Source organism: Rhinichthys klamathensis, unplaced genomic scaffold (genome assembly GCF_029890125.1).
Source record: "Rhinichthys klamathensis goyatoka isolate OS25496 unplaced genomic scaffold, OSU_Roscu_1.1 h1tg000254l_1, whole genome shotgun sequence".
Classification (NCBI taxonomy): Eukaryota; Metazoa; Chordata; class Actinopteri; order Cypriniformes; family Leuciscidae; genus Rhinichthys; species Rhinichthys klamathensis.
Genome location: NW_026606776.1, coordinates 3,055,384 through 3,077,902, shown reverse-complemented (window position 1 = coordinate 3,077,902; position 22,519 = coordinate 3,055,384). Strand labels below are relative to the sequence as shown.

General features: G+C 37.8%; 1 protein-coding gene across 1 annotated transcript in view; it reads left to right on the top strand.

Moving 5' to 3' along the window:
- The first annotated feature begins 2,873 nt into the window (after nt 1–2,873).
- xirp2a (xin actin binding repeat containing 2a) overlaps nt 2,874–22,519 on the top strand; it is a 41,226-nt gene continuing 21,580 nt past the window's right edge. The window contains exons 1-2 of the mRNA XM_056267041.1: nt 2,874–3,418; nt 19,501–19,597. Coding sequence (XP_056123016.1) covers nt 3,233–3,418; nt 19,501–19,597 — 283 coding nt within the window. The 5' untranslated portion in view covers nt 2,874–3,232. The remainder of the gene's footprint in view (nt 3,419–19,500; nt 19,598–22,519) is intronic.

Genomic DNA, 22,519 nt, shown 5'->3' with positions numbered 1-22,519 from the left:
ATGTTTTTATTGGTAAAGTAAGTGTTAAATTTGTTACTGAACACTACTGTACTCTACTGTACAGGAGTAAATCTGCATTTCCTTCAGTCTGAGGCTTATTATTTCACTTTTGGTGTGAAAGGGTCTTTACATTTGCCCAAAAATATATCTTTTTTGGTATAAAAAAACAAGCCCAGCCCAGGTGGAAAAAAAGTAACGTAACACATTACTTTTCTAAAAAAGTAACTAAGTAACGCAATAAGTTACTTTTTAAGGGAGTAACGCAATATTGTAACGCATTACTTTTCAAAGTAACTTTCCCCAACACTGGTTGTTCCTCAAGGGTATGTGTAAGGCCCTCTTCTGTTTCAGTTTTATTCGCTTTTTTTCATATAACTGTTGGAATTAAAAGGATAGTTCACCCAGAATTTAAATGCTGTCATCATTTACTCACCCTCATGTCATTCCAAACCAGTATGACTTTATTTCTTCTGTGGAACACACATGATGTTGGTAACAGTTTGGTGACCATTAAATCCACTGAATGAAAAAAACAAAAAAACACTGAGGCCTTTCTCAAAATATTTTCATTCATGTTCCATAGAAGAAAGAAAGTCATGCAGGTTTGGAATGACATGAAGGCGAGTAAATGTTGACAGAATTTAATTTCGGCTGAACTAACTATTTGGGTAGCTGCTTATTGTAGACACAGACAAAGCACACAATGTGAGGTTTGTGCAAAAATTAAATCTGGCCCTCCTGCAAGATGTCTAGAAATATTGTTATCGGCAAGACAAAGCAGTTTAATGTTTGTGTGCTATTAAAGCACGAATGAGTAACCTTTAGCTGAATGTTTCTGTGTGTGTGTGGTAGTGTATGTAAGATGAGTGGACAGGCCTGTAAGCGAGCTGTCTTTCTCTGGGTTGAATAATGCATTTCTGTGACGTTCTCCTCCTCTCTCTCTCCTTACAGCCGTGTCTTACTTCTCTTATCATTAGTTTGCATTAACCTGACCCCATCATTCCCTCTCCTGCATGCTCTTTACTTGCAATCTCCATCTTTTCACCTCATCAGCCATTCTTACAGTCTCCTCAGTGAAGTACAAGCATCCACTGTAGCGGAAGTTAAGAGCGTGTGAATCTAGGTCATATGTTTTCACCTGTCTCTCATCCATTCCACGACTCAACCGTCTGAACGTGTCCTGGAATTCATTTACTTAAGTAAAGCTGGTCATAGAATCCTCCCCCTGGTTTATATATAACGATTTTCCTCCATTCATCCATCTGTCTATGGCCATTTCCTGTGAGATAAATGGAGTCATGATACTGTTTACAATAAGAATGAGATTGAGCACAGCAGCAGATTTTTTTATGCTCTATCAAAAGCATCTATGGTATGCTGTTGTTTACCACAGGAAATAATTTCAAAACAAACTGAACTATAATGTAGTGATAAAAGGTCTCTCTTCCATGTAAATACTCATTACAGTTTTTTGTCATAGTTGTGACCACAATTTTGTCCATTGCATCATATCCATTTAGGTATCTCCGCCCAATGTGAATCTCATTGGCCTAAAATCTAGCTCTACTGTACATACACTACAGTTCAAAAGTTTGGGGTCGATAAGATTTTAAAATGTTTTAAAAGGTATATCTTGTGCTCACCAAGGATGCATTCATTTGATCAAAATTACAGTAAAATAGTGGAATATTATTAAAATTGAACTGTTTTCTATTTTAATATATTTTAAAATGTAATTTATTCCTGATGGCAAAGATTTTTATCAGCCATTAATCCAGTCTTTAGTGTCATATGATCATTCAGAAATCATTCTAATGTGCTGTTTCTTAATGATAATACTAAAAAAATAATATTATTATCGATATTGAAAACAGTTGTGCTGCTTAATATTTTTGTGGAAACAAAAAGGTCAAAAGAAGAGCATTTATTTAAATGAGAGCTTTTGTAACATTATACATGTATGTACTGTCACTTTTGATTAATGTGTCCTTAATAAAAGTATTCATTTCATTTTTTTTATTACAGTAAAAATCCAAACTTTTGCACAGTAACTGTATATTGTCATTGGAACATGCCTGGTTAGGACAATGGTTGCCCAATTTATTTATTTATTGAAACTGAGATACAAGTCAAAATATTGTGTTATTGGGAACAGGTACTATAGAGCATAACTTGTATTTAACCTGAAATATTGCTAAACATGCAAGGATAGATCATGGAAATGAAGCAAATGGAGTTTGGTATAAATGTTCTTGTCACCATAATGTTTTCGCTTTTGTAATTGTGATTTAATTTCTCATCATACGCAGACCAAATACTGGAGAAATACAATTAAATATTATTTTTATAAGCTGCTTGACGAGAAGCACTTGTATAATATAAAGCTTGAATGATTACCAGCTAAAACTCTTTTTTTTATAAATCGGCAATTATTCGATAAAATCTCAGAATTTTGCCATTATAAATAACAATTGTGAACTCTAATGTGTCAATCACAGTATACCATCTTATTTCTTTTCAAACCCCATGTGGAAGGGGGGCAAAAGGTGGTCTGAGGCTGAAGATTATTGAAATGTTGTAAAAAAAAAAAAAAACTATTTCAAACTTTCTACTTCAAAATTCATGCTTAATTCAGTATTACTTGCTGTCACCAAATTTTCATTTGGTGAAAATTGTACACATAATGTTTTTCAGTGTAGTACCATAACCTCAGTCTTTTTTAAATAAACTGCTTTTTTTGCAGGATGTAGTCTCTGTGTTTTTTTTAGGAAATGTGTGTGCAGAAAGGAAAGGGTGTTGGTGTTAAAGCCGAGAGGACGGCTGTGGTCAAGTTTCCATGATTTGTTCAGGGGTGATGTTTGTTTCCTGTTGGCAGGAGTGTGTGTGATTGATGTTTTACTCGACTGCAATGCTTTTGAAACCCTTAACTTTGGCATTCTGTGTGTGCGTGTGATTGTGTTTACTGGAAGGAAAAATTCATAGCATGAGTTCACAGAGACGGTTTTTTTTTCTTTACTTTTCTTTCTTTTTCTCCTCCTTCAAGGCTGTCCTCGGTTTGTCCGTCTGGTTCGGCCTCCTAGACACCACAACTGTGCCACGCAGTCCTTCCTCCACATCCCTCTCTCGCTCTCTTTTCCTCTCTCTCGCCGTGTCTCTCTTCCTCCGTCCACTCTCTCGGTAGTGGTCCTCTCTGCTCTCGTGGGGGAGGCTGGAATATCTGGTTTCCTGAACAATGGAAACTCAATCAGGAAATGGACCCGAGGTGTTGAAAGAAGGAGAGTACGCTTCTTCATCTCCTCTCACCCTGCGGCCTGCTGACGCTAAAGAGGACCTGGAGGAGAACAGGCACATTGAGAAGTTTGACATCCCACTCAGCAGTCTGAAGCAAATGTTTGAGAAACCGCCGGTGCAACATGTGGTGAGTCTTAGAGCGAAAGCGAAAGAATGAGAGAATGAGAATGGAAAGTCGAATGATGAGCTCTTGAGTCTGTCTGTTGATGAAGAGAAAGAGTGTGAGCATTAGGATGTTGTTTTTATGATATCTCATTGGTGGCTGAAACTTAGATTGTAGGCATACTAAAAAGAATCTGAAGATACATATACTGACATTTGTTTAGAGTCTGTTTGTTTCCCCTCATCATTCTTAAGTATTTAAATGATCTGTGTTTGTACATTATTTGTTGTTGTTTTGTTGACTTCCAACAGTCTCCTCTGTCTGTTAGCTCCTGTTTGAAAATGAAGTGCCTATATGCTAACAGTAATGTGTTGAAAGACATGAATAGCCAGTTAACTTTGGGATATTTTACAACAAACACACACTCTTTGAAGCACATTTACAGGTTAGAGAGCTAGACTACCATTCAGTAAGATTATTAATGCTTTTTTTGAAAGAAGTGTCGTACTCACCAGGGCTGCATTTATTTTTAAAAAAATACAGTAAAAACAATAATATTGTGAAATATGATTATACATTAAAATAACAGTTTTCCATTTTATGTTTTAAAATGTCATTTAGGCCTATTCCTGTAATGCCAAGCTTCAATTTTCAGCATCGTTACTCCAGTCTTCTGTGTCACATGATCCTTCAGAAATCATTCTAATATTCTGATTTGGTGCTCAAGAAACATTTATTATTATTATTATCAATGTTGAAAAGAGTTGTGCTGCTTAATGGTAGGGTAGGCAATTTCTGGAGAGGCTAGCAATAGCAAGCTAGCTTTGAAAGCATAAGATCCCACCCTCCCTTGAGAGCGTCTCCAAAGCCACGCCTCCTTCAAAACACATGAACGCACACAGCCAGAGCGGAGTCTCCAAAGCGTCACGAGAGACAGTGTTAAATTACCTCATGTCTCAAACCACATAACATTACAATAATAATGAACATAAACTTACAGAATTGCTGCAGATTCATTTAGGCGTTGATAGTGTTGACATAGAAATGCATGAACAGTCAGGGTAGAATGTTTTTATAAAATGTAAAGTTACATAAAGTTTCATCTTTTAATTAATTACACAATTTAACACCATACACTATATGGCTGTTATACCAATTGAATGAAATAAGTATCTACAAAATCCATACCATTTATCAAAATCCATCTAAACCGCAATTACAATTGCCTAAATAATGTTATGAGATTAATGTTCTAAATACAACATTCTCAGTCGTAATAAGTGAATCCGTGGGTGCTTCTTAATATTCAAAGGCCCTGTCCCAAATGACACACTTCATATGAACTTTCGGGTCTTGTGGACTTAAAATGGCTGGCGTGGGTCCGTTAAGTCCATGAGACCGTAGGGTGTCTCATTTGTCATTTTAGGTTTCAGAAGGGTGCTCGCGAGCGCCCCCTTTTGTGGCTAATATGCGCCCTCGATACACACTTTTGATGCCAGCTTTTCAGCAGACTTCTTTCTGAAAGTCAAAGCAGCGCTACGTCACGAAAGTGCGGACTCGTAGGAAGAGCGCGAGTGCTTAGGGTGCCATTTGGGACAGGGCCAAATGGATGCATCCTCGTTTCCTCGATCTTCCGTCGTTCAGTCTGTGACCCGGAAACAGATCGAAATACACAGGTGTATCCTTCCCTCGCATCGTAAGTTGGTGGAACTAAGATGCGAGGAAAGGAAAAGAGGATGAACAAAAAAGAAATGAGAGCCACCCATAGAATCATTGATTCTACCGATTCGTTCAAACTGGCTGACTCATTCATGGAAGAACCAAGTGTCCACTGACTTTATGAATGGGTCATTGAATCATTGACTGGCCTGTTTCGTTAAAAAACGGTGAATCATTCAATAACGAACCACTGTGTTGCTGGGAGATGCAGCTTTGTTTGGAACTATTTTCATTTGCCAAATAGAGTAAAACACATTCAAAATCGACAATGTTGTCTAAAAATTGTCAGTTCATATAATCAACTTATTGTTAATCGAACTGTTAATGAATATCACATTTTGTAGTCGTGCTGATATTTGAGAAAATAGCACTCTTGCTTGTGTGACTTGCTTAACTATATTATGTTATAAACACAAAATACAAGAACTCATACAATGGCAATTCATATCTTGAATTTTGGGGGCATTTTGATTCATTTTGGTGACATTTTGACCTTGCACGACGCTATATTATGTCAATGCCAGACAAGCTTGCTTATTGTTAAGCTTAATGGAGGGCTATTGCCTAAGTTAGGCTTGCTGTATTGAGATGTTTAAATAGTGGTTTAATTTCACAGCAGTGACAAACAGTGCTGAAGTTTATGTCAGAGATGGGAGGGGCTTGTTGGGTCTCGCAGAATTATTATGAATAAGTTGTCAGGCACACACTGGGAATTGATTGAGAATTGATGCCACAAGCTAAATTTGAACAAAACTAATATATATATATATATATATATACAGTATTATATATATATATAACACTTATCTAGTCAGAGGCCAAAAGGGCAAGTGCTTAAGCACAACTTAGGGTCTATCTGTGCACACTGCTGCTTTCTAGTTCTGTAATGGCATCTTTGAAAGTGAAATGCTGTATTAATAGTTAGAGACAATGAATCGACAGGAAAAGTAAAATGACCTGGATCACATTCTTTCTCTGGACAAGTTTTGGTTTCACTTGCAATAAACCTGGGATTTTCTGTTTTTCAAAGCATACTTACGGATTAGTCAACTATGTTATCAAAGCAACATTAATCTAATTTCTAGAACCTGATCACTGGCAGGATAACATGCTCAAAAGACCAGCTTAGGCTGGCATGATTTCCCATGCTGCTTCATGCTGGTCTGGTCTAGTTTGGAATATAGCCAAGCTGTTTACCAGCACAATTTAGCTGGGGAAACTAGTCAACCAGCATAATCTTTATAGTGATACTGGGTAAACACCAGCACACCCGTATCCCATGTTGGTGACCAGCATAAAATCTTACTGTATGTTGGTGTTTTCAGGAGGATAACTATTTAAGTGGTTCCCAGGTGTGAGCTACTGAAAGTTACCATACTTCAAAGAACGGGTTTGGAAGTTTAGTGTTCATCAGTCACAGTTCAGTGAAGCGACACTGATGGGATGGCTGAGAATGAAAAATTAACGAGACAGGAATGAGAAATGAGTAAAACAAAAATGAAAATTGGAAGAGCAGACACGAAAGGAGTAAGAAAAGATTAGAGAAAGAAAAGAAAAGAGACAGTAGATTAAGAAAGCAGATCAATTTAAATTGTGTGTGTTTCATAGTTTTCATACCTTGGCAAACTGCTCTGTGCTGGAAAGCTCTTGTTTTGCTGGCCTTTTACATAGGAACATTTAATTCCTTAAATTAAATTGTTGTGAGCTCACAGAGAGAGAGACAGTGAGAAAGGTCACAATCTGGAAAAACAGAGAATGTGCAACACACACACACACACACACACACAAGAGGCAGCTACTGGCAATAAACTTGTGGGAAGCAGAGCAACTGTGCACTGACATGCTTACACACACACACACACACACACACACACAGGCACACACACAAAATGTTATGCACTATGTTATTTAAAACTTATTTTGGAGGTTCTTTCCGCAACACTGGCTTTCGTATAAATAACCCTGTAATTTGCATGTGGGTAATGCGTGTGTGGGCAGAGTAAAACCAACAGAAAAAAGTGAGAGATATATAGAGATATATAAAGAAAGAGAGAGAGAGAATGAACTAATTAGTTTAGCATGGTTTGGTTTAACTCATACTTGCAACTATACACACACACACACACACACGCACGCACGCACGCACGCACGCACACACACACACACACACACACACACAGTACAAACAAAAGCTGTGATTAAAAAGAATAAAAAGAATAGGTTGAATGTTATTGAAGTTGTAATGATGACCATCATGTTCTTAGGAGACTATACGTCAGTTATATTTCATCAGATGTTGATGGTTGTAAAGTCTTACTGTGTTTTATTTGCCTGACCAGGCCCACATGCAATATGCAACAGCAGAATTGCAAAGCCATTCACAAAGTTCAACCCATCCACTGCCCTTGCATGTTCATTTATGACAGTTTTTAAAATTGCTTACACACAATTTTTCAAACTATGGCTCCTTTTCTCTAAACTCTACATACAAAATCACAAAACACATACACAACATGCAAAACATCACACATTTCTTGCAAAAGCAAACACTTTATTCAAAACTATTTTAACTCTTGTTTTTGCATAGTAACTCTACACACAAACCATCAAAAGATTAGCCATAAACGGCAAACTGCACACGTATGGAAAATGTATAACGACCAGGGCAGGGCTGAGCGAGAGCCGTGAGAATGGAGCGAGGGTGGTGGTGCGAGTGCAAATGAGCGTCACCCTCACGCCACACTGGTCTCGAGCTCCGCAAGGATAAAAGGAATAGTGACGACAGTGAAGGAAGAGAAAGGACCAGGCCTGGACTTTATGTTGTTTTGTTTTAGTTTATGCAGCAGTCGTCTGTGAGGGGCTGTTGCTTTACTTTCGTTTTGTTGTTTTTGTTTTTTTTTGTGATTAAGATTGCAACTCTCTATACTATGGAGCAAGTCAGCCTTCTCTAATGCGTCTCCAGATGGTTCAAAATGCTGCTGCCAGGTTGTTGACTGGCAGACGAAAGTTTGATCACAGTACGCCCATTCTGACCTCACTGCACTGGCTACCGATTCAATTTGGAATTGTTTTTACATTTTAATATTTCTTTTTAAATCACTACATAATCAAGCACCTTCATATCTCTCAGAAGTGATCTCCACCCACAAACCAAACAGATTCTTGAGATCTAGCAATTTTGGTCTCCTCTCCTCTACTGATGGAGCTTTTGCTGTTGCTGGTCCTACAATGAAAAAATGCTTTTCTTCGTATGTTTGTCTTGTTGTCGTTGTCTTGTTGTTTGTCCTTGTCCAAAAACAAAAATATCCAAGGATGCACAGTTTTCTTTGCACTATGGTCTGGAAAAGACACCATTTTATCACACTAACCATTTAAGTCAAGTCAAGTCATCTTCATTTATATAGCGCTTTTAACAATGAATTGTTTCAAAGCAGCTTTACAGAGATAAACATATAATTTAAGGTAACAGATTGTTTTGGCGTTATAGCGGTTCTTCAATAATGTTACTTCCAGCTAAAGTTAACTTTGATTGATTCACCTCCGTCGAAATGATCAGACTTTAAATGCGAACCTGTGATTAACGCTGACGGCGTTCACATGCTCATTCAGAATTCTATAGTTATGTGCTTTTTAAAATATGTGCGCAGGTTTGTAATTCATACAACCCAGCCTAAACAAACTACTTTTCTTGCCTATAAATTTTGATACAGAATTTTGTTTTATTTTATCACTTCGGGGTACGCGAGCCGGAATTCACAGCGCTTTATCTGTAGAGTGGGAAAGGGATCCTCCATAGGGAGAGGATAGTGGATACTTCAGCACTGCATTGTCATCGGGTCCAGGCGAATCTCCTTCGTCAGATCTGGACACGGCCTGGATCCGGCAGGCTGCGGGAAAACCTCGGGATAAACAAAGACACTAATATTAGCGTAGATGCCATTCTTCTTATGATGTAGCGAGTACATCAAGATTTAAGGGAAGTGTTCCCAGTTCCGGCTGACCTAATCTATGCAGCCTAACATTGAATTTATAGAAGTCTATAATGTATTATGTGTATGCTAGGTCAAAGAGATGTGTTTTTAGTCTAGCTTTGAACTGACAGAGTGTGCCTGCTTCCCGGACAATGGTAGGAAGACTGTTCCAAAGTTTTGGTGCTAAATAGGAAAAGGATCTACCGCCAGCAGTCGATTTAGATATTCTAGGTATTATCAACTGGCCGGAATTTTGAGATCGCAATAGACGTGAAGGACTATAATGCGTTAAGAGCTCGCTCAAGTACTGCGGAGCTAAACCATTTAGTGCTTTGTAGGTAATCAACAATATTTTAAAATTTATACGATGTTTAATAGGGAGCCAATGCAGTGTTGACAGAACCGGGCTAATATGGTCATATTTCCTGGTTTTGGTAAGAACTCGAGCTGCGGCGTTTTGAACTAGCTGTAGTTTGTTTATTAAGCGTGCAGGGCAACCACCCAGTAGAGCATTACAATAATCTAGCCTTGAGGTCATGAACGCATGGACTAATTGTTCCGCATTTCCCAATGAGAGCATATGGCGTAATTTAGATATATTTTTAAGATGGAAAAATGCAGTTTTACAGATACTAGACACGTGGCTTTCAAAAGAAAGGTTGGTATCAAATAGCACACCCAGGTTCCTAACCGACGACGAAGACTTGACAGAGCAGCCATTAAGTGTTAGACAGTATTCTGGGTTATTACGTGTGGAAGTTTTTTGTCCAATAATTAGAATCTCTGTCTTTTCAGAATTTAGTAGTAGGAAATTACTAGTCATCCAATTTTTTATATCAGCTATGCATTCCGTTAATTTTGTGAATTGGTAAGTTTCGTTGGGTTTTGAAGAAATATACAGCTGAGTATCATCGGCATAACAGTGAAAGATGGATAGTATGCAAGATGGGATTGGCAGTGATTTTTTTTTCTACAAAAAAAGGTGACAACTTGGTATTACCTATCATGGTCACTGTCTGACCAAGGACGTTGGTCAGACAGTATGGTATTTTTGATGGAAACCACTGTTTTTGTAAGGGTCTCCATGGAAGCTTGAACTTGACAGAAAAAAGAAATATAGAATACTTGGTATGTGACTTAAGTTGTAGATTTCTTCATCCTGGTGGTGAAACACAGGCCTGGCTGATTGGATGCTTGAGTCTTATTCTGAAGGGGTTTTGGACAAGAGCAGAATGAGTGACTGTTGTTCCTGATTGAGTGGCTAATTGTTGCCTAGATAAACACAGGAAGAGGAGAGAGATTGCTAGAGACCCATCTATTCTTTCTGTCTGAAACATGACCTCTCCACCCCACCAGGGTTATTAATATTTCATGATCCCTTTGCGCGCACACACACACACACACATACACACACACTTTTTCTCTCTGTCTCTCTCATTCATTATTACTCAGTCAGGGTATACAGAGAGTCTGCCATGATTAAAGGCTGTCAGAAGAGACTGAGAAACTTTCATTTCAGACATGAAATCCTTCTACTGTTATTCATCAACCACTTTAGAACAGAAAGGAATACAAATCCTCACATCCTGTTTAAAGTCGAGTTGGATTTTGATTTAGGTTCATCCAAGGTTTAGATAACACTTTTAAACTCTTCAGCAGGCCGAGAGATGTTGTTGTGCATTCTTTCCAGTAGAGGTCACTAATAGAAAATGTAAGGCTATGTAAACGTAATGTAAACTGATGTCTGCAGTACTATAATAATACTGCATTATTGAAATCGTTGTTTGGATGTGTGGTCTCAATATAAACAAATATGTTCACAGTGCTTGAGTCTAATCTAATTTCGCTGTTTGTTTCCTTTTAAGCAAATATGTACGTTCAGGATTACACCCCTTTTCAAAGTACATCCTAGCCAAATTTGCCCATTGGCTTCTGTCCATCATCATGGCCTCCTAATCATCCCCATATATACTGATTGGCTTCATCACTCTGTCTCCTCTCCACCAATAAGCTGGTGTGTGGTGGGCGTTCTGGCGCAATATGGCTGCAGCACATAAAGGGCTTTGAATGCTGAGAAAAGCACTATATAAATGTAACAAATTATTATTATATACTTTAAAGTCAAACAAGCACTCTAAAGTTCAGCTAATTGCATTTAATATAAATTTAAACTATAATACATTTTCATTTAATGGAAATTAACATTAACATTAACAAACACATTACAAGGGTATAGCCACTCCAACATTATAAGTGTTAACATGAGATTAATGTGATAAAACTGCTTACTAACCTTGTCTATGCAAAGTTCTATCCAATTTTTCCTGTCACAGCTAATAAACTCTGTAACTTTCGAATGATATGTGCAATGGTTCCAAGCAGGGGCTTAATAACAATAAGAAAACCCACACAGAGGAATTGGTTGTTACACATTCACCTGCTTAAAGCATACCTGTCAACTATCCCGTTTTGGCCGGGAAAGTCCCGTATTTTACCCTTCTTTCCCGCCGTCCTCCCGTATTAGGATTTTCCCGTAAATCCTATAATAATAATACCCCGGCGGAGTAAAAAAAAAAAACATTCCCAATCTGAGCTCTGTCACTAGCCTCGCGATAACTACAGGTAGGTAGCAGTTGTCGCGAGGTTAGTGTGTGAGGTCAGATGATGAGTGACAACGCGGGGGAAACAAAAAACAAACAAAAACAGAGTCGGATGATGGACGTTATGACAGAGCAAGCTTAAGCACTCCTGCCAAAAAAACAAAACCCTCATGTACTAAATACCGTGATCAATGGGATAGCAAATTTACTTTTCTGAAGAGGAGCAGGGTGGGGGACAGTCACGCGTTTTGTAAGTTTTGTAACTGCGACTTTAGCATCTCACACGGTGACACGGGGAAGGAATGATGTATCGATCAGGGGCCTGTTTCAGAAAGGAGGTTAAGTGAAAACTCTGAGTATGTTAACCCTGAAATGAGGGAAACTCTGGGTTTTCTGTTTCAGAATGGGAGGTAAGTCAAACCTGAGAAAGCAGAGTAAGTCAAGCCCGTTTCTGAAAGAGAGGTAACTTATACTCAGAGTCAGTTACCATGGTAACTTACTCTGTGAACCTAACCTGGTCGGGAGCAGGTTTACTTCAGTAAACCCAGAGTTTATTTCGGTCTCCTCCTCTTTTTTAAAGAGAAAGCGGTGTTTAAACACCTCATTCATTCTTTCGGTACATTTATTCATTGCTGTTTTTTTTTCCATTTTTTTTAATAAGATGAAGTCTATATAACTTCTTAACTGGCAACTGAAAATACAGTAGATTAGAGTTACATCATGTAGTTCTAAACACATTCTACAGAATTAAACTGTGGCATTCACTGAAAATCACTGAACTGTGTTTATCTGTGCACCAGAAGTTGATGGACCTTCCTCCTGCTGTTCTTCCACACTCTGGGGACAGGGGGAGAGATAAGAATATCCGTTTATACTTAGAAATAAACTTAGATTCTATAGGCTACTCTACATAAATAATGTGAAGAAATTTGAATGTGTAGATTGTTTCATGTGTAGACAATATTAACATTTCCTAGTAGGCCTCTCTGTGGCAGCAGAAACTGTTTCTTCATCCCCATCGTCCTGTGAAGATGAGCATTTGATTTAGCACATTTTATAATACTATTTGTCATAATTTCTGGTGTATTGAGTATTTACAACTGTCTGGGGTTCTGTTGGGACAGGAGGCTCCAAAAGACAGATATTACCATAAGAATCGGTTTGAAGCAACAACAAAACCAACCCAAAGTAAAATATATGGAAATATCAAAAACAGCCTATATAAAAAATAATACATATGTAGACCTCTTATACATTTTATGAAGGCAATTGAATCTTCGGGAGTGACTGGCTCTGATGAAGTCCCAACATGTAAACATATAAATTTATGCTGTGAAAACGGACATTTTAACATGCGGTCTATGGATATTTGCTCCCTTTTGGGACCTCCCTCTAGCGGATTTTCGATGTATTGCAGTTTTTCGCACTTCTTAATTTTTCAGATCAGAATGTTGCCGCTTGGTTTAAACATAAAAGGCAGAACAGTTTCTGACATTTTAGTGCTTGTCTGCTTGAGGTAATTGGAGCTGCTAACACACACACACAGGAGCTGTTGAAGCTCCGCCCTCTGTGCCGGGAGCAGAAGTTAATTTGCATTTAAAGGGAAACACGAAACAACGCGTTTTTACTGACCCTTAAAAAGGGACAACTTTAAAGCTGCAGTCTTTGTCGCCATCTCTGTTCGAAATCTGCAATTGCAGTCATTCAGAGTTGTACCTCGGCACAGCACAGCGCGGATGAATCCAATGTTTTGAGGAGAATGTGAAGCTGTCAGTCACCACGCCGGTTTGGATACTGTCATTCACAATCACAGATTATTCTTTTTGGAAGTATGACCAACATAAAAATGTTCACCCTAAAATGTAATCTGAACAAGTAAGTAACATCTAGGCTACTTTTGTTCTTCTGACCAACCAACTGAAAAAAAAGCATTGCAGTAAATCGCGCTGATTAAATCTAACGATCGCTTAACACGTCAAACCGTGCAAATTATACTTTGTTCTCAAATTGTTAATGTTAACAACATCAGCATTGCAGGACTACATTTAAAGCCCTTCAGATATTTATCCTTGTCTTCGCATGGGTCCGGTTGCAGTCTCTTTTTCCAAACTCCTTTTCACCAGTTGTCCTTTTCACCAGTCCTTTTCACCAGTTGTCCTTTTCACCAGTCCTTTTCACCAGTTGTCACTGGTGATTGTCGTTTGAACCTTTCTGGATCCGCCATCAAATTAATAAGTTTAATTATATCAAGTGCTGTGAGAAAAGGCTATAAATCTCCACCTCCAGCATCCTCACTCGCAATATAGCCTACTAGCCGAGACTCCTCCTTTATGTGTACAGATGTGACGTAATGACACAAAGACATGCTCGAATTTCCCGCGGAAATCCACGAGTACCACTGGAAAAACATTATTACAAGCTTACAGTAACGGACTGGAGCTTTAACATGCTGTACAAAATTATCTGTGGGTATTTTGAGCTAAAACTTCACATACACATTCTGGGGACAACAGAGACTTGTTGTAAAAAGGGGCATTATACCACCCCTTTAAAATAGTATATAGTTCCACCACTAAAAGGACGATTTATACTTGTATTACTTGTAAGTGTATTACAATACATGTGATTTTGTTTGTTTTTATAAATGAGTAAAAAAAAAAAATTCTGTAGTAATCAACAGCATTTTCAAATGTCAATACAGCTTAACTTGTTTTGAAACCCTGACATTCCGTCTCAAGCTACAGGCTAAAGCTAGCTGACAGTAAGCACTGCTCTGCCACTGCTAAATATACCTTACAAACACAGTAACTTCACTGCTAAAAGTGTAGAAAGTATTAGGTGCTGTCATCTCACTCTTTTAAAGTCATCCCTGCGCTATGTGTAGCGTAGAGCTCAGGCTAAAAGCAGCTCCAGTGACTGTTTCTAGCTGCCTTTAGTGTTAAAAAAGAAAAAGAAAAACAGAACTCTCGGTCAAGGCCTGGTGGACAACAACTCAGATATTTACATGTTTAGCTGTTCACGCACTGTCACAGGATGTTCGGTATGTGTTCTTGTGTCATCTCATGTGCGCATGGTAATCATACCATGTCTTCACTTTATAACCTGTGGCCTTGTTCTGACTACAAAACACCTTCCATCATTCTTTCTTTCCTCCTGTGTGTGTGTATAAAAGCCTCTCGGTTTGTTTTAAAATAGTTGGTGGAAATAATATTGTTTGTTAGCAAGAAGATGGTGTGTGTGTGTGTGTGTGTGTGTGTGTGAGAGAGAGAGAGAGAGAGAGAGAGAGAGAGAGAGAGAGAGAGAGAGAGAGAGAGAGAGAGAGAGAGAGAGAGAGAGAGAGAGAGAGAGAGAGAGAGAGAGAGAGAGAGAGAGAGAGAGAGAGAGAGAGAGAGAGAGAGAGAGAGAGAGATAGAGAGAGAGAGCTACCCTGCTTGTTTTTCTAACTCCAGGTCAGTGACTCATGTTTAAATATGTCCACTTATCACAGAGACAGCAGAGTAATGGGAGACTCTCAGTGGTGCTTACAAAAACAGGAAATCCCCGTACATACACAAACACACGTAGATGACCAGATTTCAAAGTTCTAGTTCTGTGATTCAACATATTACAATTTCCAATGTAATCATCTCTATGAATAAAAAAGGGGGGTCATTCCAGTTTTGTCTATTTTGTCCGTTGTATATAATATGAGCAAATGTATTACTGTGATGAACTATAGTAGTTCATACCACTCAAAATTACATTTAGTCATCAGTGCAGACTGTAAGAATATTCTAGTTTTTATTAATATTTTGAATCAGCTTTTATTTTTACATTTTGATTTTAGTCCAGCTTTTGTCATCATTAGCTTTTATAAATGTTACCATTTAGGTTTAATTTTTAATTTTATTTTTAGTTCAGTTTTAGTTTTTATTTATTTCCAGTTAGTAGCCTAATTTTAGTGCTTCAACTCAAACTTATTTCAGTTAATTTTCCAACAAAATGTTCATTTAGTTTAGCTACATCTAATATTTATATTTTATTTTATTTAGTTAATAATAATAATAAACCTGCTTGCAACTAATGTTCATCAACTTCTGTTAATTTTTTTTAAATTTTTTTATCTTCAATAAGCTCATATTATTCCCCTTTACAGGCTATTTAGAATAGTAGAATAGTAACCCAAAAAACACACTTACAAAAACGTGCCATGTTAATACCATGTCATTGTCTACCATGACGGTAGTTCCATGGTATTCTCCGAAGGACTTTGGAATGCCATGCAAATACCATGGTGTATCATTTAGTACCATTATATGCATCAAAGTACCATATGACCATCTGATACTCCAGGTCCAACTTAAAGTCCCCTTGCAGTCAATCATTTTGTCCCTTAAAACTCATCTTTGATCACCGAAATGCGTATATAAAACGTTTTTTTCTTGTGATTTTTTTATTCATGCCTTAAAATAGCTTGAATGTAACTTTATACCCTTACTTCATTAAGTATATGCAGTAACATGAATATGCAAATTAGCCCCTTCTCCACTCACGCCAGCTCAGAGATCCACTCTGTCAACTCGTACAAGTCAATGTATCAGAATGGTAATGCTTATGTATCGCTCTCTACAACGTCAGACACATCACGGTAATTAATATGATTCGTCTTTTGCTTGACTGTGTTATCAAACTAATAATGTGTTGCTAGTGTTACACAAACCATGTTCCTGTTCGCCATCTTAGTCTGTATTATAAAAATCAGTATCGTTAGAAATGCTTTGAACAACTTAGAACGTCAGTGGAGAAAGTCATATAGGACATCATAACATCGTAATATAGGCCTACATCATATACATAATTCACCCGCTATATTGCTAAATGTACCTGATTTTTCATATCAAACAAATATACTGGAATAACCTGGCTTCTCTTGAGAGACCACAGTTAATGATTTGCTAAAGCCCGCCCGACACGTTGATCTGATTGGTTACAAGGTAGTTTGTGACCTAAGAAACACCAGCGGTTTTTGAGACTGTCTTTTTTTCTCTGCAGTTTTAAGGAGAAAATAATCAGCAAGGGTGTTGACATGAATTTGCACATGCATGGTTTGTATTTTAAACATATTTTAAATACATATTTAATATTTTAAACACCACATAGACATATAAACAACATTAAAAACTAGATTTTTACCACAGGGGGTCTTTAAGGACACACAATATTGGCAAGATTTGTACATGTAAATCCCTTTGGATTTGGTAACCTTATTGAAACAAGGTTCACAAAAATACACACATACTATTAAATAAATAAACAACTAGAATCAGATCATATCTCATTCATTATCTAAGGTTTATTCAGGTGAATTGACTCGGAGCTCTTTTTAATCGTTATCCAGGTCAATTTTTAACTGCTACAGAGATCCAACTTGATCTTTTTTAACTAGGGTGAGTTCAGGATGATTGGGACACATTTTTCCATTGAGAAAAGTTAAAAATTGTCCCAATCGACCTGAATTCACCCTACAGTTTCTGACAGCTAAAATTCTGCCAAAATATCTGTGCATTTGAAAACAAAATCAGGGTGTTTGACAGCATTGCGACGTTAATGACAACATGAGAAACTGACTGTTTATTAGAATTCATTTACAGTTAGCCTTTAATTTACTTGCAGTGTAACCGATAAAGTGAAACTCAGCCGTTCAGTGTGTGTAAATTAAACCACCTGTTCTCTGCTGGGCAGGGTGAACCTTGACCTCTTGGCTCAGTATTCGACAGACTCTGTGTGTGCGTCTTATGCCAGATGAGCTGAATAGTGGAATGTGACTCCACATGACACAATCAATGTGTGTGTGTGTGTGAGTCTGCATTAGCATGTGTGGGATAGTGTTGATTTTCCCTTCCTGATGTTTTGAACTACATTTGTATTATGGAAGAGCTGATGGGGCGAGATTTGATTTGCAAATTGTTTTGTGAAACTAAATAGACAGAGAGGGGTAAAGAGAAAGAGAGCGCTAGATAGCGAAAACAGTTCCATCCAGTATATAAACTGATGAGTGTAATATATGTATGATGTGATGTCTGTTTATATAGCCGATGTGTGTCATTTTTGTTAGGGTTAATGGAAAAGTTCACCCCAAAATGAAAATCATGTATTCATCCTCACGTCATTTGTAAACTATGACTTTTCCTTCCATGGAACACACATGATTTTGCATACAATTATAGTCGATGGTAACCACAGCCATCAAGCATGATTTTCAAAGCATGATTTTCACTTTTAGTCAGCAGTCTTTGTTGAGATGTCCTTAATGATCTAGCAGAGTTATTTAATTTCAAAAGATCATTTTGGAGGTAATCCGTTCATGGCTTTAAAAACAAAACAAAAAAACTTTTTTAAATCAATTCTGTAACAAACTGGCAGCCAGTGCAACGAATGTAGTATTGGGGAAAAATGATTACATTTTTGTAAATTGTGTAAAATGTGGGGTAAATAACCGGCCAAAACACATAAAAAGTTTTCTATTTTTAGTAAAAAAAAAACGGTGGTGTTTTTTTTTTTTTGTAGAGAATATGTATCCTAATATGTAGAGACAACTGTAACCATACTTCATTTCATTTCAGTTTATTTATATAGGGACAGTACAAAAAAACATGATCCCAGTCAAAGCTGGAAAATATGTATTGTACATAGAGAGTATAGCAAGAGCTAATTTGCATCTCAGGTCCTTAGAAAGGCTTTTCTAATAAAAAATAAATAAAACAACAAATTACTACTCATAGAATAAAACTACCACAATATGTCATACTTGTTTGATTCCTCTTAAAAACGTTATCAAAATATTACCTGACACAGTAACATTGACTCGTCCTGAACCAATTAGAACTCCTCACTGATGTTAAAGTTGGACACCTTTATTATACATGTTTGTTTAATTGTTTGTCATTAATATTCAAAAAGCAAACGCACAGTCGGTGATGATGATTAGGCACGCCGAGCTCTTTTTAATGCATGCATGGACTATGCAAATTTGAACTGCAGCTTTGAACTGTTCAGATACTTGCAACAAAATAAATCAAATATTAAAATATTGTAAAATATTCTAGTATTCCTAACTCATCAATTAAAATGCTACAGCTCAATAGTGCAATAGCAAACTCAGCTGGAAACTTGCATTAATGTTGACTATTGCCTCAAACTCAGTGTAAAGTGTTGGTTTTTAGTTTCGAGCTGTGTGTTGTGGCAGAATGTTTGCTTTTGATGCCTGTCTAGTAATCAAAATGATGTACACACTGAAAATACATTTATACGAACTGTATAAACATATTTCCGTTTGTTTGTATGCAAATATGTTTCACAGTTGGCAGTTCATTTCAGTGTTCTCCGTCACCTTCCCTTATTCACGTTCCTCTTTCAAGGGCATTATTGCACTATTGACTTGGTGACAGCTTTCAAGCTTCAGGTGAACTTGCTTATTCAACACAAAACTGAGTCTTGTTGATATACTGTTAATGATAAATAGCCAAAACACACACACGCTTCATGTACAGTCTCTCTGTTTTGAACTTTTGTTCAATGTCTCATTAAACTGGTGAATGCAAATGAAACACGGACTAACGGGTCTCTAACCACAACCTGCCTCTCTCTCTCTCTCTCTCTCTCTCTCTCTCTCTCTCTCTCTCTCTCTCTCTCTCTCTCTCTCTCTCTCTCTCTCTCTCTCTCTCTCATCTCTCTCTCTCCTCTCTCTCTCTCTCTCTCTCTCTCTCTTCTCTCTCTCTCTCTCTCTCTCTCTCTCTCTCTCTCTCTCTCTCTCTCTCTCTTTTCTCTCGCTCTCTAGGAAGTGAGTGGTTCACATTCGTCCAGTGGGAGAGTTTCAGACACACACAGTAGTGTAAGGGAAAAAATGTCAAATCAGGATTCAAACTTTGGAGGCTGTGAGTATATTTTGGCTTTTATGCTACTGTAACTCAGTGTTTCTTTTAATTGAGCCCCAGAATTTTTTGATTCACCGTATTTATGTTTGGCTCTATAAAGTCTGATTCAGGAAATTTTTACACTGAACCATTTGTGATCTCTTGTTTCTAATGTGATTTACATGTTCGTGACAGTTCAGGGTGTGTGTGTGTGTGTGTGTGTGTGTATAAAGTGACATGATTAAAGACTTCACACATTGCTGTCTAGCACGATGACAACTGTGATGACAGACTTCTGCTTTAGTGCTCATGCATGTGTGTGTGTATGTACTGTACATGTGTTTGGATTTCTGCTGCAATCTCATTCTGTTACTCTAAGTTTAATCAGACTGATATAATCTTAAAAGTTCCCATACTATACCCAAACTTTATTTTACAATGCTCGAATAGGTATATATATTTTTGAAATATGCAGTGATGATAATAATATGCTAGTGGGAGGCCTGTGTAATTTAATAGGTTTGTTTGACAGGTGAGCTGATTTGTGTATGGTCAGTGTCTGCATGTGTCTCTCTTTTGTTATCCCTCTTTCCTTTAAATCGGGCTATCAGCTTGTCTTTGAAATAGACAACCTTGTTATGACAGGTCCATATTCACACATTCATATCCTACATTGGAAATGATGATCATCCCTCAAGTGTGTTGCATTCTCTTGAGTGTTTGTATCTGGTGTCATATGACACACTTATCTGGTGCATGGAGTTAGTGCTGTACAGGAGCAAAGGAGGAAATTGTTATGATTATATCTGATTGTTATATTTTGATTGTTATGATTATATCATTACAATATTTTCTCCTCTGTCTCTCTCTTTTTATTAACCCCATTAACTATCGCCGGTATATAGCGGGAAGCTAGTCGCTCTTTTTTATTGTCTTTTAAATTCCCCTATCACATATTTTATTAACCATCATAAATGAGGTATCATTCGAAAACGTACACCCTCAGTATTCATCCTGTGAAAACCATTTTAAAAATTGTAGATCGCGTTACCAAGGAAACCGTACTTAAATTTTGTTTGTGAGCGGTGTCATGTTTCTTATTACAAAACTGACTGCACTATTTTATAATCAAAACTTTTTCAAATCTTTACAAAACACATCGTTGGAAATGTCTGAGACTCAAGATTCCATATTTGGTGATATTGTGACAAAAATGTATTCATGTCTGAGACTCAAGATTCCATATTTGGTGCTATTGTGACAAAAATGTATTCATTTTTGACAGAAGAACGCATTAAAAAAAATTCACTTGGTTAGACATATGGCTGGTTTTATAGGATTTTTAAAGAATTTTTTTTTTTGTATACAGTACATATTTATATAAAATAAATCTGTTTAGCACAGTACATTTGCTTTATAGTAAATTTAAACTTCTATAACTTTTTACACATTCACTTCAGCAATAATCTACTACTTTCATTTAAAAAGAGACCAACCTTAGGTGTGTATTCCAATTTTTATAAGATAATTTTCTTTCTAACCATATAAAAAGCACAGCATCCATTTGGCAAAAATGCTATTTCATCTGAACAATTATGGCTGTTAAAATCAAAGTGACGTCAAATACAAAATTAAACACAATAGATGCTCAGCTATCATTATTTAAAATTAAAATTAATATTTGTTATTTATTAATATAATATGTTAATATATTATTTAAAATATTGTACATTGTGTACAATTATTTAAAATAATTGACTATGTTAGATTATACAGTTCCCTTTCAGTCGACTGATCTTCGAGTACTATTGAAACGAGCCAATGGAATTGGAGTGCGTGATTTGCATCACACACTCCGCCCTTGTGGCGCGGGTATAAATACGGAAGTAGATGCACACACTAGTTGCCTTTCGCTTCTGAGCCAATCGTTTGATGTCTCTGAAGAGTGCTGTTGTTTACAACGAGCGAGTGTGTCGGTGTTCTTCTGGAAAGACTCCCCCGGTGCTGGTGGTTTCTACAGCGCGAGTGCAGCGGTGATCGCAAGCTTTGAGCTCTCAACTGCTGTTTTTACAGCAAGGAAATTTCTGTGTTTGTGTGTGTTGACGGCTGATGAGGGCGTAAAAGAGAGTGCTTCACTGTTTCAATTCGCTGAATCCAGTGTTGCTGCGGTCATTCCCTGTGTGCTCTGGCACTGGTGACGGGTCCCATTTCTGAAAGAGTAACACGGGCCACAGCCTGTGGCCCAGGGAGAATGGAGACTCCGTCCCCAGGCGGTCCAGCTGTTTGGGACCACTTCAGGGGTTACACTTACAACAGTTACATCTGTTGCCCCTCTGGACTTGTCCCTCCGCCAGTTGTTTTTTCTCCTGTCTGAGTGGGCATCCCTCGACACAGAAAAAACTCTGGCAACAGCTGGCCCCTGGGCCCTCGCAGAAATGTGTTCCCCAGTGAGCCTTCTTGCACACAACTCTGCTAAAGCAGGGAGGAGATGGAGCAGGTCTTGCCCCTTATTGGCCCAACCAGACCTCTCTCCTCTCGACAGCCCTTCCTGACTCCTTCCTCTGAGCACCTTCTCAGAGACAGGGCATGAGGGACATGCATTCGGACCCTGGAGAGCTCCGGGTCTGGTTCAAAAGAAGAATGGGACGCGGAGGTTCTGGTTACTACCACAAGAATTCTTATGCCGTAGAGACCATCACTTCTGTGAGAGCACCCTCTCAAAAATGAGGCTTAGAAGTGGAACCTATTCGTTGAACAGAGTCTTCTCTCCGTGAGGAGATCCCGAATGTATTTGATCACTTCAGTGTTTTATTCCTGCTAGATGGGTTGGAGTGAGGCTGTCTCTTCCACCCTCAAAATGTATGTTGCCTCTGTATTGACGCACATCTTGATGCAGTAAGGTGCAAATCCTTGGGAAGCACGATTTGATCGTCAGGTTCCTGT